The sequence below is a fragment of the Anguilla rostrata genome, chromosome 19, assembly GCF_018555375.3.
Source record: "Anguilla rostrata isolate EN2019 chromosome 19, ASM1855537v3, whole genome shotgun sequence".
Classification (NCBI taxonomy): domain Eukaryota; kingdom Metazoa; phylum Chordata; class Actinopteri; order Anguilliformes; family Anguillidae; genus Anguilla; species Anguilla rostrata.
The window spans coordinates 4,060,946-4,077,797 of NC_057951.1; the positions used below are offsets into that span (position 1 = coordinate 4,060,946).

Here is a 16,852-nt window from a genome sequence, read left to right on the forward strand (position 1 = left end):
CAAGGAAGATAATCAACTGTCACGTTGTATGTTGTTGTATGGCATTTCATCTGCCCCAATGTCCCCGACAGATCCAGAGCAGGTGCTCTCCCTGTAAGGCAAAGGCGAGACAAGAGAAGGACGGGAGTCGTTGTGCTCATAACTTTAAACACAAAAACTCTTAACAAGTGCTGTTTTATTTTTAAAACTGTAAAACACAAAATGTATGTTCCTAATATTAAGACAAGGATATTGTGGCAAAACATATGTGTTTACAATACTCTGTGAAAAGAAAACCAGGGCCGGATTTGGATTCCGGGGTCAAACTTGAGCATCCACACTGCAGGCAGCCGTAGCAGTACGAGATATCGGTCTGCATATTTACGCATACGGCTCTGCAGCCAGCTTTGGAGGTGAATCACCACCCATAAATACATCGTCCCGTTACAGTTTCATAAATACATCTGTAAAGTAAGGCAGCCAAAATTGGACTGATACGTTCTGACAGTGTGCACAAAATGTTCTGATGGCAAGGAGAACAACCCGGGACTTCCTGCTGAAGACTAATGAACCAGAGGAACCAACGGCAACAGAGTCTCATCCAATCTAACAGGAAGACGGTGAATTGTGCCACAGCACACAAATCTATCATTTCAACATGAAGGATAAGAATTCTAAGTGCTTACCATTCGATGGGGAAGAGGCAGAGCTCTAGAGTTTTCCATTTGTACGACATGGGACAACCGCCTCTCGCGCTCGTACACATTATTTCCCTCCCGTCCTTGAATGTCACACGCTGTCTCTCTCGCTGAAAACGATCTTTTGCTGATGGAAATGAATAGTGGCAATATTTCACGAGCACTTATATCTGCGAGCCGCTGGATACTCCAGAAAGAAGTGTCATTTAGAGCAGACGAAAAACAATGAGTTATATTGACAAAAAAGCCCTTTGTTCACACACTCGCGAGCAAACACACATACACACGCACACACACTCTCACTCATTCACTCCCAAGCTGACACACACACACACATCAACATATGAAGGACAGAGCACAGAATGTACAAATAAGAGGCAAAACAGAAATGTTCTGTATCAACAGGAAATAAAACCTTTTTTTTATTGAATGTACGTGTATGTGAACTCATATAACAACGATCATAAAACTCCACAGAGTGAATCACTACACAAAAGTGAAACGGAATCGTTAAAACACCTCGTCAAAAATGAAGGTATACACAGCAATATAACCGTTGGCCCGCGGTCAGCGCGAGCAATATGGCAGCAGAAAGCACCTCCAACATCTCTACAGGGTCACAGAGAAAAATTTTCCACGCACAAAAAATACTCTAGCAGGCAGTTGGTTTACACAAAGGCAACTAGGATGGTCCTACAGCATCAGATTCTAATACTTTACACAGCTTCTTCTGAAAGGTAAGTGTGGCTTTTTTCTTTTCTTTTTTTTGTTGTCATTGAGGTGTGAGTGTCCTTGGCCTCACAGAAAATTTGTGATTTTCTCGAAAAGGATGTTGTACGGCTGCTCGCGACCTCGTTTTTTTTCTGGAGACGCTTAAAAGTGGCGTCACGTAGCATTGCAGGTTGATGGCTTTTAATACGTTAAACTTTACACACCTTGCAATGTGCTCGTGCAAAATTCCTGACCTGACACACTCCCCCATATCACTTCCAAATATTTAAAAAGGTATTTATGCCCTGGAGTTCATCCCACAATTATGCTACTTCTGTTTAATCATTGTTTTTCCCTCTTTTTTTTTTGTCTGGGTAACTCATTCCATCAATGGTCCTTCAAAACAGCTATAAAGCTCCATCCAAGCTTCATAAGTGCTTCATAAACATTTGTAAATGCTTATGTCAAGAACAGCAAATGTAGCGTGATGTCACCACCGATGTAGCACGTGTGTGATTGGCTGTTATTGATATAAATATTTATGAATGTACATGTCGTGCTTTTGATGGAGTTGTGTACCTCTTATGAAGAACCAGTCTTTTTGTTTTGCTCAGGAATTTTCAGATAAATCTGCGTCTACTAAATAAAAACAGAACTTCAAGTCCCAGGACAAAATACACTTTCATGTTGCCTGATGTGCAGTCTAACAGTTCGACATTAGATTCTGGACTGAATCCATACAACTTGGAATTTTTAAAAAGTTAGGTTTGAAAATAACACAGTTATTGCAACAGTTAAAAAAATCACCAAATATATCTGGTCCCACAGTAAAGGAAACATCACATTCAGGTCCACAGTAACTCAATACAAAAGGACTGGCAAAAGAGCCTTAAAATAATAACACAGTCAAAGATTACATAATTAGTTATATTAATAGCGACAGTAGGACAACATGTCTATAAATAACTTGTTATAATAAATATCAGTAATAACTTCATAGTATCAGTATGTTTCCTAATCAAGTTAGTCATTAATCTCCACTGTAATAATAAATAATTACAAAGCTGGACGAATATAAAAATAAAGGGACGTGCCTAATAATTTGGTTTTTTCCAAATCCATTTCCTGAAGTTCCGATGTTGGACCTGTGTGCAAGGTTCGTAAAATAAATACGTAAATAAACCAAACAGAAGGGCTAACAGATGGCGAAAGCCTTTAGCTCTACCCTCCACAGAACCTGCGCGTGCTGCGCCCTAACCTTTTGCTCGGAAAGGAATCTGTCCAAATATAACGGGGACGTCTTTTTTTTTCGGCCGACGCCGCCCGCGCGACGTTACGAGACGAACATACAATATTGCACGGTGCTCGACAAAAATGCTGTGTGAGTCGACCCGCTTGCGAGCGAGCGAGCCTGGCTTTCCTGCGCGCGGTCCCGCGGCTCCTCGTCGGTCCGCGCTGTCGGAACCGCAGGCTTTCCGCTCCGCGGCAGAAAGGTATGGCAGTGTTTTTGACGGACACGGAAATCACAACAGACCTGACTGGTCGCTATCTACAGGAAAACCTACATCTCTCTACGCACGGACGGCAGTCACAGTGATACACATAGCTGTCCTTATAGACTTTATGAAATGACGAATAGCTTTATAATAGCACTATTAACTACATAATAACATTTATAACACTTATAAACTCCCCCTGAAGCTAACTTCTAGTTCACACAAGAAGTTTATTTCCCCCTTAATTGACCAAAACATGTAGCTTAACCCTCTTGTTAACCCGTAGTAAAGGACGCATGGATTAATGTCTAACCTTTGCAGACCATTAACACGCACGGTTTCTCTCTCTCTATCTGTGCGTGTGTGTGCGCGCGCACGCACGCGTGTGTTTCCTCGGTGGGAAATAGGCGACAGGACAAAGATAACCGAAAGGAGCCAGCTGCCGTAGACTGGGCCCACTCTTGTTCTCGCGCATTTGATCTCCAAAGATGGCGTCTCCCGTTATGAGAACGCTCCTCCCCCTTCACCGAGCCCAGCGCGCTGAATGCACGCTCAACGCAGTCGGGACTCGAGCCTCTTAGCTCGGCGCCTGTAGCCAGCAGGGACCAACGGCACAGATCAGCAGCCACAGGGAAAATGGGGACTGGCAGTAAAACATGGCTGGCTATGTCCCCTCCCCCCACCCTCCACCACCATTTGAGGCCTTCACCAAACACCCTAAGTTGTTTGGGGGCGCCATTATGACTGAGGATTTTGTTCCCAGGCAAGGAAAAATGCTAAGTGCTACCTGAACAGCGAGGGAATGACTTAAAGATCTCCACGGGGTCTGTGACCTCGCTGGAAATGGCAGTGATTCAACTCCTTTCAGCTTTTTAGTGAGAAGTACACCATCCTGTCCTAAATCTATGCTGTTAAATATACAGGCTCACTGTGCGGTTTTTTTGCCAGTGCACCTTTCTCTTGGTGTACCTTTCTCTCTATTCTGATTGGCTAAAGGCAAAAGGGACTATATATGAAGGTCCCCAGGGAAGGCGGAACGCTCAAAACGTTTATCAAAGATTGTAAAAAAAAAAAAGAAGAAAATTAAACATAAAAATCATGCAGTTACAAAAAAAAAATACTCTGAATCTCTAAAAAATATTAATCTCAAAAGGCAAAACTCCCTTCCCCCCCGCCATTTTGAGTGGGGGGAAGGGCTTATAAACCATAAACCCTAAACGGTGCACCCGACGATAAGGCGACTGGCAGGACGTTAGAAATGCGGTTTTAATCGAGCTGGAGGGACGCCGAGGGCAGCTCGGTTCAGAGGGCCAGAGGCGGGCGAGGCCCAGAAGGACCGGCAGTTAAAAAACAAAAACAAAAGACCATTTAAGGAACGGACGACCTTAAAAACCCGGGACCTACTCACACACAGCACCCAAACGGCTTGCATGGATTTTAGATCTTTAGACTCGTATATTTTTTGGAACACGACTATCAAAGCTTAATTTCGTAGGTCCTTGATTAAAAAAAAATTAAATTAAATAAAAAAAACAGTATAAAAAGTCATTTTAATCGTGTGCTTGTGTTGTATTCGGCAGCTAATTTTTCCGTGGAACCCACGCCGGTCGATGGCCTGGTTCTTTTACCCCCCCTCCGTTTCTCGCCTCTGATTGGTCAGCGGCTCAGAGGGTAAGCGTGCTGACGTCATCCTTTGAGGACGAGACCGCGCCTCCGTGGTCTTGCGGGTTCAAAATTATCTTTTTTTTTGTTTGTTTGTTTGTCTTTCCGGAAAGCAGCGAAAGGTAGAATTTTGACTTCCCGCAACGGGGGTAATACGATTGGCTTTTTCCCCCGTAGCTCCGTTTTACAGCGATGTAAAACAGAACGTCTTATTAAAAAACACCGAGATACGCACGGATTAGGAAAACGGTAGACGACGTACGAACACGTAAACTAGAAATCATTTAGTCCGCATACTGATATATACAACTGTGTAATACCATAAATCGTTTCAACCATGCGCTATCTACACAGATCATATTGCTTAAAAGAAGGGGGTTTTTTTGGGGGGGGGGGTCAAGGAAATGAAGGGGGCCTCCACACCTGGACCGTTAAAGTATCTGGAAAGGGCGGGTGTGGGTTGGAATGTACTATTCTTTTTTGTAATGTGGGGGGGGGGGGCGGGGCTGAATGGCAGTGGGTGAGTGAGTTGAGCTGTGAATCACTGAGGGGGGGGCGGGAGGGGGGGGGAGTCCTTCCCTCATTTCTTGGTGCTGAGCTGGGCGTCGACCTCCTCCTCGGGCTTGAGCACGTGCCACTGGGCGACGGGCCTCCGGGGATTGGCCAGCATGTCGGACCAATGGCGGATCTCCGTGCCCGAGCTGTTGAGCCCCACGAACACCTTGCCGATGGCGTCGTTCTTGCCGATCTTGTCGTAGTCCAGGACGGTCACCACCACCTGCACCTTCTGCGGAGGGATGGGGGGGGGGGGGGTGTTGGGGTGAGAGGTCAAGTGAGGGACACCCCTCTCGTCATGTGACCGGGGAGGATCGGCCAAGCCTTTAACCCTTTGAGGTCGCAAATGTGTGATTAGAATGTTCTTAAACTGAACATTCTAACGCTGATGTCACAATCGCTACTGGCAACCGAAAGCAATGGAGTCCTAGAACACCGCTGTATCTGAGCTTTGGAAATGCGGACTGGAGAGGAACAGCCAATCAGGCGGCCACAAGTTTCAACCAGGGGCGGGACCAGCTGCTTTCATCAAAACGGTGGCCCAACACCACCCTACGAAGTGACTCAAGTGGCACTGCATGAGTTCTTCCATTTTACGTTCCATTTTTATGCCTGCAGACATCGTGCCACATCACGGAAAGTGCTAGGCTAGTACCGTTCGTTGTATAATGGTGTTTAAATACAAGTTAACCTGTATGTGACGTGCATGTGAAGACAATTCAGATGAGAAGATGGTAATAAAAGGGAAGGGTGGTCAGGACGGGGCGGCGGCGGGCTCACCTGGATTTGTTCGAAGGGCACCTCGAAGCTGAAGGACTCGTTGTAGTACGGGTTGAGGGTGTTCTTCTTGATTGTCGTCTTCTTCTTCTTCAGCCTCTTGCCGTTCTGCATCAGGTGGATTTTGACGTAAGGATCTGCGGAGTTAAGAGCGGAGCGCGTTCAGAGACTGTCCCACGCGTTCTGACGGGCGGTCGGGGGGGGGGGGGGGGGTGGGGTGGCTCTGCAGCATTTAGGCCGGGGTCCGCTGGTCAAAAATGTGGACGGCCATTGTGGCTCTGATGAGAGCGGACGGCCATTCTGGCTCCGATTAGAGCGGACGGCCATCGTGGCTCTGATGAGAGCGGACGGCCATTTTGGCTCTGATGAGAGCGGACGGCCATTTTGGCTCTGATGAGAGCGGACGGCCATTGTGGCTCCGATGAGAGCGGACGGCCATTTTGGCTCTGATGAGAGCGGACGGCCATCGTGGCTCTGATGAGAGTGGACGGCCATCGTGGCTCCGATGAGAGCGGACGGCCATCGTGGCTCTGATGAGAGCGGACGGCCATCGTGGCTCCGATGAGAGCGGACGGCCATTGTGGCTCCGATGAGAGCGGACGGCCATTGTGGCTCTGATGAGAGCGGACGGCCATTGTGGCTCTGATGAGAGCGGACGGCCATCGTGGCTCTGATGAGAGCGGACGGCCATTGCGGCTCTGATGAGAGCGGACGGCCGTTCTGGCTCCGATGAGAGCGGACGGCCATTGTGGCTCTGATGAGAGCGGACGGCCATCGTGGCTCTGATGAGAGCGGACGGCCATTGTGGCTCCGATGAGAGCGGACGGCCGTTTTGGCTCCGATGAGAGCGGACGGCCATCGTGGCTCTGATGAGAGCGGACGGCCATTGCGGCTCTGATGAGAGCGGACGGCCGTTCTGGCTCCGATGAGAGCGGACGGCCATTGTGGCTCTGATGAGAGCGGACGGCCATCGTGGCTCTGATGAGAGCGGACGGCCATTGTGGCTCCGATGAGAGCGGACGGCCGTTTTGGCTCCGATGAGAGCGGACGGCCATTGTGGCTCTGATGAGAGCGGACGGCCGTTCTGGCTCCGATGAGAGCCAGCGAGAGGTTGAGCGAGAGGGCGCGGGGGCAACGGGGGTGCGTATCCAGGGTTACAGACAGAGCCGTTCGTTTCCGAGGCGAGATCAAAAGGGAGAGCAGGCTGGCGTAGCATTTTAATTCGGGGCGCGCGTGCGTTAGGATGAAAGGGCCCGTGGCTCCTGGGGGCGGTTCTGCTGGGGGAAGAGCAGCCGGTCTTGGAGAAGGGAGAGCTGCAGATAAGGCTCCCCGTCTCGACTGGCGTGCAAGCAGCTGCCGGGGGGGGGCGGGGGGGTGGATCGGCCCCAAATTTCAAGGGGAAATGACAGACAGGCAGACGTAACCTCCACCCCCCCCCGGGGCTTGGCGGTTGATTGCTTCGTGACTGAAAAACCCAACGTTTTGCGGGCCGCACTTCGTGGAGCAGTCAGTCTCCTTGAAACGTTACGTTTCGCGCGTCTCTTTACGTAGCCGGACAGCTGACACGATTTCAGCTCGGAGACCTTGCAGAAAGGGTGTCAGAGTCCCCCGTACTGTTTAGGTAAGCTGCAACCACCTCAGGGGCCTTGGAACAGTAAAATATAAAAGTGAGTCAAATCTCCTGATTGGTTTACTGAGAAATATCCTTCAGTTTCCTGCCTGCAACCCCCCCCCACCCCCCATCAAATTATACTGTCTGAGAGTAGAGGAGAGATGAAGCAGCCCCGCCCTCTGTCGGTCCTATCAGGCCTCTGATTGGCTGGGACCGGGGGGGGGGGATCAGGCCGAAAAATCCCAGGCATTTCCTTGCATTCCCAGTGTTCCGAATACCTTTTTTTTTTCCTCCCTCGTTAATCTCCGCGTGCGGGTTGGAGCGTCCGCCTCGCATTCTCGCACCCGAGGTCCCGCTTTCTGACCGTATTAGGAGCCTGCCGCACTTACGAGGCATGGGGGGGGGGGGGGGACCGGCGGGGAATGCGGGAATGTTGTGTAAAAACCGGGCCCTTTCCCAGCTGGACCGTCCCTCAGCTTTACACGACTTACACAAGAATCTCTTCCTTAACCCTTTGAGGTGTGAGACCACAGACATGCGATCGGAATGTTCTTATCTGAACATTCTAATGCTGATGTCACAATCGCTGCTGGTAATTGAATGCAATGGAGTTCTAGAACACTGACTTTAACTGAACATTCTAATGCTGATGTCACAATCGCTGCTGGTAATTGAATGAAATGGAGTTCTAGAACACTGACTCAGAATTAAAAATAAATAAATAAAAACTTCCTACTACCTACTCCTCATAATAATTTGGAAAATGCCGGAGCAACACGTTTAGGACAATGACTATGGCTCCCCTGAGGAGGGTGTGTTCGGTGTAAAATAAAAAGAGCGTTTGTTTGTTTCCTGCCACGCATAACTTTCTGCTGCAAATGAACGTTGGCCATGCATCTCGGTGGCCTGTTACAATCTTCATCTCACCGCGAATGACAGGTAATCGAGCCGACAGCCACAGAACCAGCTCAGTCAAGGCCGTTTATAATCACCATGGTTTCACCCTTCAGTGTTTCTGCATACGTTATCAGACTTTTCTTTGTCCAAAGATCTCGATGCACATTTTCTCACATTACATCTGACATAACACACACTGAAACCTTTTGACTTCTTTGCTAATACCGGTGTTCCAATGCACCTCTATGCACTGAGGACACGCATGCTTCATTGCGGTGGAATTACAGCGCCACCTGCTGTCACGCATCGACCCCGCAGGTGCATGCAGCCAAAGAGTTCCTTGTTGTATTTACACAATAAACAGACAGATATAAAAGCTGAGGCATGGCTATATATGTTTTAATTTACTTTGAAGAGTTACACCTCTTGTTCTCTTACGTACTCATTACCGAACCTTAATAAAACGTGTTTGAAGGTGTTTTACGTCACAGAGAGCAGAGCTCTGGATGCAGAGCTGCCCAGTACGCGAGAGGAGGAAACTCAAAGCTTTATTTCTGCAGTAAGTCTCTGTCCCAGCATGCAAACATCCATCACACACACACAGACACACAAGCACGCACACACACACACTCTCACACGAGCACACACAAATGCACGAGCGCACACACACACGAGCACATGAGCACACACTCGTACACTCACACACGAGCACACACACACACACCCGCGCACAAGCACACGTACAGGTGCACACACACAAAGGTCAGTGAGTTTGCCTATATTGTGCCCAAGAACCTTTCCATTGATCAGTGTCAGCTGGTTGTTCCTACCCTATCACAACCAGCAGGGGTGCTGGGCTACACTGATCCTGGGTCAGTTGCTGGAGGATCACCAGGCTGTAAAGTGTAAGAAGTGCTGTAGGACAGTCTAACACTGGAGAAACGGATGTGTCCGGCAGACTGTACGGTACGTGGAGTCTTCCTCTTGCAACGAAGGCAGATTTAGGGCTGCCTTTGACAATAATGACATCAGCTATTTCAACAACCTCCCATGCATTGGCCGCTGGCTGCTATTTGCTGTAATACTCCAGCACAGGCATTGTGGTGAATGTATTTTTTTGTTCAGTCAAGTTGAGGGGAAAGGTCTCTTTCTGGTCCCTCTGTAGCTGGAGAGAAAGCGTAAAACCACCATAAAATGCGGAGGAATTCATTTGACTGCACATACAGTGCTGTGCAAACGTCAGAGACCGTCCTTTCTTTCTTTTACTTTCCGGCAAGAACAGCCATTAAGTGCAAGTTATTTCTTTTTCAAACCCGGCAAACGTATTGAACAAAAAAAATTGCACAAAAACCTCCACAAATTTGCTTTGCCTTTCCTTCCGGCTTCCATTCTTTTCGGGGAGACTTGCTTTTGAGTTTCTCAAAGAAATCTGCGGGGATGTTTTTTCCACGCTTCTTGTAAACACCTCCGTAGTTCAGTCTCGGAAGTCGATCGCATTTTTCAGTTTCTCTCGAAGCGAGCGATCCCAACGCACAGTCGGCGATGAGGTTCGCTGAGGTCTGGGACTCTGGGGCGGCCGGGTCGTTGGTCTGAGAGCACCATCGGCGTGCTGAGGGGGTCATTATCTTGCCGAAGCTGTGAATTTGCTCCAGAGGGGTACCGCGTGTTGTGTGAGGACTCTCTGTGTTTCTCAGCGTCCGTGACGCCTTCGATCGAACCCAAATCGCCAACTCCTGATGTTGTGTTACGCAAACAAAAAACTTGCACTGATCCTTCGCTGGGCTTAACTGAAGGTTCCAAGGGTCATTTTCATTGCTTCCGTTGCTCTTACTTCCAAAAATTGCTAATTTGGACTTATCTTGGGGGGGGGGGATGGTTTGGGGAAGGGGGGCGGTCACTGCCACGGTGGCTGCAGGGCACGAGGGTTTGGTGCAGACATCTTTCTTTTTTCTTTAAATGGGCAGATCGCTTGTTAGATCGCAGTCCAGCATACAGCTCATTTAATTTCAGACGCACCAAACGCGTCAAAAGCGATTTCTGATACAGAAGGCTTTTTACTATTACAGTACCAAACACTGGCTTCTGAGCTTAGTACCGAAAATGACCTCACCTATTCAAGGTGTTTAAATCAGTGCCAGAAAACTGTGCTGATTGGCCTTGTGTTGAAAACACTCCCGCTGTTGAAGGCTTTTAAAATGGCTACCAAAACGCGCAGTTAAACTTTGTTTGTATATTATATCTCTGAATCCCCCGTTTAACGGTGTCACAAAATACACAGTTTTTTTTTTTTATTGTCTGCTTCGTGCAGATTCTGACTGCTCCTGGCTCCTGGAGTCTCTGAGGGAGAGCTTAAGTGCTAAAGCGTATTCAGGGGAGATGCCGGGGGCTTACGGAACACGCCGGAAAATTAATTTGATTTGTGATTTTTTTACCCCGGGGGGGCGCCGTCGCTCGAGAGGAAATTACAGCCCCCTCTAACCGGCAAATTGGGGGAAACGGGACGTCTCGCTGTCGAGAGCCGGGCTTCAGGACGGCGGGCGAGGGTGCGATTTTTCGCGAAGCGTCGTGTTCACGCGCGTAGCCTTCTTTTTCCCCGCCCGCCGGCCGACGTTGGAGGCGAGACGAGCGGGCGCGCGTGTCATTTCCTGTCAGCCGTTTTTAGCCGCAGGCGCCGAGGAGCTCGGCGGATTTCCGCGCGTGGGGGATGCTCGTCGTGCTATCGGACGTAATTTCGGTCTTGTCGACGCCACGTCCCACGCCCCACGCCGAAGAACGGTCTCGCCGCGGGGCCCCTCGTTAAATAATTGCACCCCTTCTAATTGAGACGTCCGCAAAAACGCGGGCGAGCGCCAGAGGGGGAAGGATCCCCTGGCGCGGCGCTCCGCTGATGACTCCGCCCCCTCCTCTGGGAAACGCGAAGGCGGCGGCGAGCGGTAATCACTGTTATTACGCGTCGCCGCGGCGCCTATAAATGCATCGGCCCGTCTGCTTTCTGAGCTCGCCGGCGTGGCGGCTCAGTCGCGGGGAGCTGCGAGACCGACGGAAGGACGCGGGCGCGGGGAGAGAGAGAGAGAGAGAGAGAGAGAGAGAGAGAGAAATGGAGAGAGAGAGAGAGAGAGAGGGAGGAGCGGGCGGAAAAGCGAACGGGCCTCGGACGTTTTCTTGGCTCGCGACGTTAAAAAAAAGGCGGGATTTTGTTCCGTTTTGGTAAACAACACCCGTGTTGTTGTCTGGAGTCCACAGGGGGTGGCGGGGGATGGTAATGGGGCCTCTCCAGTTCCTCTCCGGTTCTTCTCCATTTCCTCTCCAGTTCCTCTCCATTTCCTCTCCATTTCCTCTACGGAGGAGAAAACGGTCGTAGCGGATCGCTGGCTCACGTTTTGTTCTGGCCTTTTCCACAGCGAGCTTGGACGTGGGGGAAAAACCTCACCTTCTTCCTTTGAAAGGAAATTCACACTGCAGCAGACAGATTCAGCAATGGTGCTTCAGTACCACCTCACCTTCCCCTCAGACGTGTCAGGAGTCCACCGCTTTCACGTCCCGTGATTGGGCGTAATAAATCAGAGAAATGATGGTCGTGATGTCATCTTAAATCATAGAGAAAAAAAAAGAGGGATTCGACCAATCACAGCGGACGTTTGTACCGACAATGGAACAGTGTTGCCGGTGATTGATGGAGGCTTTCTGGCCACTTCCTAGCAATGCTCACAGGGTTCCTGGAAGCCGACCCAGAAGGTACCCACCAATCACCATCGGCATTGTCCTGTTGATTGTTACCGATGAACCAATGGGGGAGCTCTGTTTTTTTTCTACAAGCGAGGGGTCATTTTGGAAGCAGTTGTATTTGCGTCACTGGAGACTTGCACGGGTGGGTGGGTGGTGGTGTGTGTGTATATACGTGTGTGCATGTGTGTGTGTGTGTGTGTGTGTGTGTGTGTGCGTGCGCATACACACATTTATGTTTTTCCATCATTCCACAGTCTAGGACTCACACAAGCCTGGATCGAACATCTCTCCTTCATGCTGACTAACAGTACAAATACACACGTGTGCTGGCGATTGGCTGCGAAGAAGAAGCCAACTAAAACCCCAGGCCAAAGAGTCGCACCTCACACCTAAACCTTGCTCTGGCTCGGCGGATTAATCCGACTCGAGTGCTGAGGCTGGAAGTAGTGCGGCAGGCTGGAGGCGCGCTCCGCCGGGGACATGACGTCGAGCGGCGACGCATCGTCCGAGAAGCTGGGGCGGAGACGGACGGACGAAGCGCCGTTAATGTCCAAGGGCTGATGGGAGAAACGCTTCCTTTGAATCGCGCCGAAGTGATTATTTGAAGAGGCTGCTTTTCAAGGGAGATGGGGTTCAGCGTGGGGATCACAGGGAGGGAGGGGCAGAGCATTATGGGAGCATGGGACACATCCATCACATCATCCCCCCCCCCCTCCGGGACTCAGTCTTCCTGCTCTCTGACTGATGAGGATCCGTGTGAGAGGGGGACGAGATTAACCCCCCTCCCCATCCATCTCCCTCCCTGTCTCTCACCCCCCCCCCCCCACCCCACTACAGCTCTATTTTCTGAAGGCCGGCAAAGGGCAGCTTTGACAAGGGGGCTGCAGGCTCCAGTCCTGAAACCACTCGGGAGAGGGTGGGTGTGTGGGGGGGGGGGCGAGACTGTTTTTTTTTCTCATCCATCTATTTCTTTTTCATATTTTAAATTCTGATCTGTGATCTGGGTGTGTGGTGTATCTTGGGTTCGCCAGCTCTGTCCCGCCACCCGCACCACCCGATTGGCCGGATACACGTAGGATACCCCCCCCCCACCTCTCACCTGATAGGCCGCCCACGTCCATCTTCTTCAGGTTCTTGGCCTCCAGGACGACCACGGTCAGCTTGCCGGCGGTGGGCACGTAGCGCAGGGAGAAGCAGATGTCGCCCAGCTTCTCCTGCTGAGAGACGGAAGGGGAGGGGTCACGAGTGGGGAAGTAGGGGGGGCGGGACCACAGGGGACCGCCCCCTTTCCTTCAGCCGACGGCGATTGGCATCGGAGGTCGCCGGCGCTGCCCAATGAATAACACCCCGTGTTTCGGGTCAAGTACCTTTTATTTGATCGTGCTTTTGGCAGAGAGGCTGCCATGAACAAAACAGGGAGACAGGCAGCAGCGGGAGTGACTGGACCTGGACCCCGCCCCTAAAACCAGCCACTGGGCCAAAAACAAAACGGTGACCTCATCATCCGCTGGCCGTCCCGCCCGCTTAGCGTTTAAGGGAGGTTCATTTCCCCGGACCCCTCCCTCAGACGAGCACTCCGATCTGCCGCGATCAGGACAAACAGTCAAATGAGGATTTGGGCTGCCCGTACTGAACCCTAGAGCCCCTCCCCTGCTCCCCCCCCCCCCAACCCCATTTCAGCCCTTGACCTCTGTGTTTCCTCTGCTGTTTTTTAACCACACTATGCGGACCCCAATATATTACCATGTTTACCATGAAAAGTACACTGAGTAAATATATTTTCATACATAAGAGCTCTTGAAATATATTCTCAACACGAGCACAAATGCTGAATCACCCAGCGACCTGCAACTCCTTATGTTTCATTTCAGAAATATGTTTTTAAAAGTTCAATAAGGATTTATAATCAATCCAAAAAAAAAAAAAAATGTATAAATGTAAATGACCATATAAAATACCATTACATAATCATACCCTGGACAAATTGCATCTTTCCCTTTTCATTCCAACATGGCAACAATGGCAACCATTTTAAAATTAATTAGCCCACTGTAGATAGCGAACGCGTGACATTCGGGAATCGGCAAGGGAAAGGTCAAGCGAGCCGCCGAGCGACGCGTTTTAACCGGGATCAAAAAGGATTATGGGAAAACGAGATCCTTCGCCGTCCGCGGGATTCGGCGGATAAGACGGACGGTTTCCCCCGAGCCCGCGGACGGACCGCCGACCGCGGCGGGCGCCGAAGATAGCGGGCCTTAGCCGGGGCCGCGCCGCGCTCGCCGACTTTTCTAATTAACCTTTGCGTCAGCTGGCCGGGGACCCGGGGGGGGAGCGGTGTTTCCATGGCGACCCGTGTCAAAGTCCCGCGCGCCGTGACATTTCCCGTGGGAATTGAATTACCGCTCAGGCGGCTCAGGCTCTGATTAATGGCGGGAAGTGAAGCGCGGTGGCCTTATACAAAAAGCCAGGAGAAACCGACGTTTGTGCCCGAAATCCTTCTGTAGCGTCACTCCATCTTAGTACTTTAGAAGACAGCAAAGGAATGTTAAAGTCTTTTCTTTTGTTTTTATATGAATAAGATTTTGTCCAAATAAATGTTATTTCGCACAGGAGTTTTCAGGCATATCCAAATACCATAAGCAGAGCAGATCTGTAAAACACATATCAAAATCCATTCTCTTTCAAAATTCCAGAGTGAGAGCTATGAAGTTATAGGTCAGTATAGGTTAGGTATATGTTTTTGACAGACTGGGTATCATTTGGGTATAGGTCTGGTATAGGTTGGGTATAGGTTGGGTATAGGTCTGGTATAGGTTGGGTATAGGTTGGGTATAGGTCTGGTACAGGTTGGGTGTAGGTCTGGTATAGGTTGGGTATAGGTCTGGTACAGGTTGGGTGTAGGTCTGGTATAGGTCTGGTATAGGACTGGTACAGGTTGGGTGTAGGTCTGGTTGGATATAGGTCAGCTATAGGTTGGGTATAGGTCTGGTACAGGTTGGGTGTAGGTCTGGTTGGATATAGGTCAGCTATAGTCTGGGTATAGGTCTGGTACAGGTTGGGTATAGGTCTGGTACAGGTTGGGTATAGGTCTGGTACAGGTTGGGTATAGGTCTGGTAGGGTGGGTATAGGTCTGGTAGAGGCTGGGTAGTCTTGGTTAGGTCTGGCGGTTGGTACAGGTTGGGAGGTGGTATAGGTCTGGTGCAGGTAGGGTATAGGTCTGGTACAGGTTGGGTGTAGGTCTGGTAGAGGTTGGGTATAGGTCTGGTTAGGTATAGGTCTGGTAGAGGTTGGGTATAGGTCTGGTTGGGTATAGGTCTGGTAGAGGCAGGGTATAGGTCTGGTACAGGCTGGGCATAGGTCTAGTTGGGTATAGGTCTGGTAGAGGTTGGGTATAGGTCTGGTTGGGTATAGGTCTGGTAGAGGCAGGGTATAGGTCTGGTACAGGCTGGGCATAGGTCTAGTTGGGTACTGTCTGTTGGGCTTGGGTCATCGGTCGGCTGAAGTCCACCTTGTTCATGGGCACCTTGATATCCCCGATGGCGTCGTGCTTGGAGAAGCGGTCGAAGTCGTACACCGTCATCACCAGGGTCTTCCCGCCCAGCTCAGTGTAGGGCACCTGGTGGCAGCGTTAGCGGTGAGATCAGTGCCAGCGTTAGGCTTTCGACCCTTTGCCCAACACCAGCAGATCCGCATGCGAGGAACCCACACGCTCCCCCCTGGCAACCCCATCGCCAACACCGAGAGATCGGCTTCTGCCCATCAGACACCGGCAGCCATGTTGAGCTGAAAACGTGTCAGGGGGTTTTGCGCTTAACCAAATATGAACTGACGGACACGGTATGAAGGCACATCATCTCCTCTAAAACAAGCAGCGAATGGACACAAGCGAACGTTAACCCCCCCCGGTCGTTTCATCAGCTGTGCAGGTGAACAGAGCGCTTTGCGCTGTGGCTAGCAGTGCACTTGCTGAAAAGTGCAGTGTTGTGTGCCATTAGTTTAGACTAGTCACTTATACTAGCTTTGACCTCGCTGGCCTGAAGGGGAAGGCTGGGTTGTGTTGCAGGTTTTAACCACGCTCTAAATGTTTAGTTTAGAGCAGGAGCGGGGCTCTACCACAAGGGCAAAGTAATTTAATTTTGTGCAAAAGTACACAAATAAGATACAGCAGGGGAACAAGCTGGCAAAAATATCTACCTCATAAAATATGTATGATTCGGTTTGCTCCAACGTAAACAGCTTAGAGAAATCACGGTGGATCGCACCGTTTACAAAGACTAGACACAAGACAACAGAGAAACACACAGACTGGCTGAAGGATCTACCCAGGTTGCGATTTCCCCCAAATCATTATATCTGTTTCCCGTTTTATCTAGTGTCGGACAAGCAGGATTCAGTCAAACCGAATGCACGTCCACTTTCATTACAGCTGAGGCCCGCATTTAATTATTCCCCAAAATGAACAGCAAATATTAGCTGGCAACTGAACTACTGTTTGAGCTGCTCACGCCTGTCAGTGATGGAGGCTGACAGGGAGAGGACAGTCGGAGACCTGGGCCCGTCCTCCAGGTACCTCGGAGTTAAAGTGCTGATCTGGGGTCAGGTGGCCCCCCCTAGCCGTATCCTAACTTATCCACTATGAGCTCAAGGGCTAAACTGATCTCAGATCAGCCATCCTACTCAGAGATGCTTCATGAGCGCAGGGCCAGGCCAGGGCTGGTTCATGGCACCATGAATCCAC

The 16,852-nt window shown here is 50.2% G+C and overlaps 1 protein-coding gene across 1 annotated transcript in view; it reads right to left on the reverse strand.

Moving 5' to 3' along the window:
• Positions 1–5,094: 5,094 nt before the first annotated feature.
• The window catches only part of LOC135245536 (synaptotagmin-1-like), a 110,326-nt gene continuing 98,568 nt past the window's right edge, over positions 5,095–16,852 (reverse strand). The window contains exons 8-11 of the mRNA XM_064318643.1: positions 15,584–15,730; positions 13,213–13,330; positions 5,882–6,015; positions 5,095–5,333 (exon numbers count right to left, since the gene is read on the reverse strand). Coding sequence (XP_064174713.1) covers positions 5,127–5,333; positions 5,882–6,015; positions 13,213–13,330; positions 15,584–15,730 — 606 coding nt within the window. The 3' untranslated portion in view covers positions 5,095–5,126. The remainder of the gene's footprint in view (positions 5,334–5,881; positions 6,016–13,212; positions 13,331–15,583; positions 15,731–16,852) is intronic.